Below are 1,481 nucleotides of genomic sequence, written 5' to 3' on the forward strand. Positions count from 1 at the left end.
AGAGAGAGAGAGAGAGAGAGAGAGAGAGAGAGAGAGAGAGTGGAAAGGGATCGGGGAGAGGGCTTCCCTATACTGAATGCATGTTAAAAGTGAAGCGCCAGACCCCAAGGGCCTTTAATCAACTTTTCCCCCTCCGACCTGGAAAGAATGAATCGGTTGTATCCACGGGAGAAGCCCAAATCTTTCTCCTCTCTCATTCTTATTGTGTCTCCAGCACAGACAGAGAGCGGGACGGATTGAAAGCCTCCCGCAGAGAAGGTAATATGCCTGGCCCCTCTTATTAGTTTTTCGCTAACTGTTGCGATTGTCTTTCGAGATTACCCAAATCAAGGATGCAAGAGATGACTGGCTGCCTTTCTCTCTGTCCCTTAACCCCGAGGCCACCACACTTGGGGGGAAGCTCTCCCGGCGCTAGGGAGCAGCGCCAGCTCGGGCCGAATAGTTTGGAGCAAGAAAAAAAAAAAGTAAAATTAAGAGTTGGAATAGGGATGAGAGATGGGAAGCGGGGGCGCGCAGGCAGCGAGGGACAGACACACGATTATCTCTGAGCTCAGTCCCGGGAGCGAAGGGGCCGGGCTGGAGCTCCAATGGGGGATGCGAACGGCCTAAGATTGGGGTTGGGGCTGGGGCTGGGGCTGGGGGAGTCGCGAAGTCACAGCGGATAAAACAAAAACCCACTCCCCCCATCCCATCAACATTTCCTGCCACTGATGACAGCAGCTGATTTCAACCAGAACAAGACCCCTGCTCCCACCCCAGCCCGCCAGGGCTCGGACAGGGGGTCCTCGGGAGCGAATCAATGCCTTCCTCAGCCTCAGTGGGATCCCATTTTGGGACTACACGAGCCCCGCAGACTCAGGGGCCATTCTCAGGTGGGGTGGGGGTGGGGGTGGGGAGAAAGGCAGCCTAGCCAGGGAGGGAAAGAATAGCCCAAGTCTCCCAGCCTCCAGCCCGAAGCGGGTCGGTCCGGTGGGCTGCCCGGAGGAGGCGGCAGGCTGCCCGCCCTGACCCCAGGCCATTCTCCCGGCACCCCCCCGCAGTCCGGCCGGCGGCCGCCCCTTACCTTGGGCTGCTCCTCCGCTGGCCAGCAGGATCGCGGCGTGCAGGACGAGCAGCGGGAGCGCCCGGGGCCAGCGGGCGGCCGCCCCGCGCCTCTGGCCGCAGCCGGCCGGGGGCATTCCTCCTCTCCTCTGCGGGCGGCGCTCCCGGCACGTCCACCAGGCTCGCCCCGAGGTCCCGGCGGCTCGCTCTCCGCAGCCGCCCGGGCGCACGCACGCACGCCCTTTGTCCTGCTGGCCCTCCGCCTCCCTGCCCGCCTGCCTCGGGCTCCTCCGGCTCCTTCCTTCCCCTCTCTCGCTGGCCGGCCCTCTCGGCCGCCCCCACCCTTGGCCTTGGCAGCCGGGCACTCGGGGGCCGGGGGCCGGGGGCCGGGGGCCGGGGCCGGAGCCGGGGGGCGGCGGGCCGCTGCGCTTCCCCTCCGG

General features: G+C 64.8%; 1 protein-coding gene across 1 annotated transcript in view; it reads right to left on the bottom strand.

Moving 5' to 3' along the window:
* The window catches only part of LOC138164898 (inactive tyrosine-protein kinase transmembrane receptor ROR1), a 372,629-nt gene extending 371,439 nt beyond the window's left edge, over positions 1–1,190 (bottom strand). The window contains exon 1 of the mRNA XM_069092845.1: positions 1,064–1,190. Within this exon, the coding sequence (XP_068948946.1) occupies positions 1,064–1,178 (115 nt within the window). The 5' untranslated portion in view covers positions 1,179–1,190. The remainder of the gene's footprint in view (positions 1–1,063) is intronic.
* Positions 1,191–1,481: the final 291 nt, after the last annotated feature.

This window comes from Petaurus breviceps, unplaced genomic scaffold, assembly GCF_028583685.1.
Source record: "Petaurus breviceps papuanus isolate PSGF00001 unplaced genomic scaffold, PetGlider_PUasm1.0 207, whole genome shotgun sequence".
NCBI lineage: Eukaryota > Metazoa > Chordata > Mammalia > Diprotodontia > Petauridae > Petaurus > Petaurus breviceps.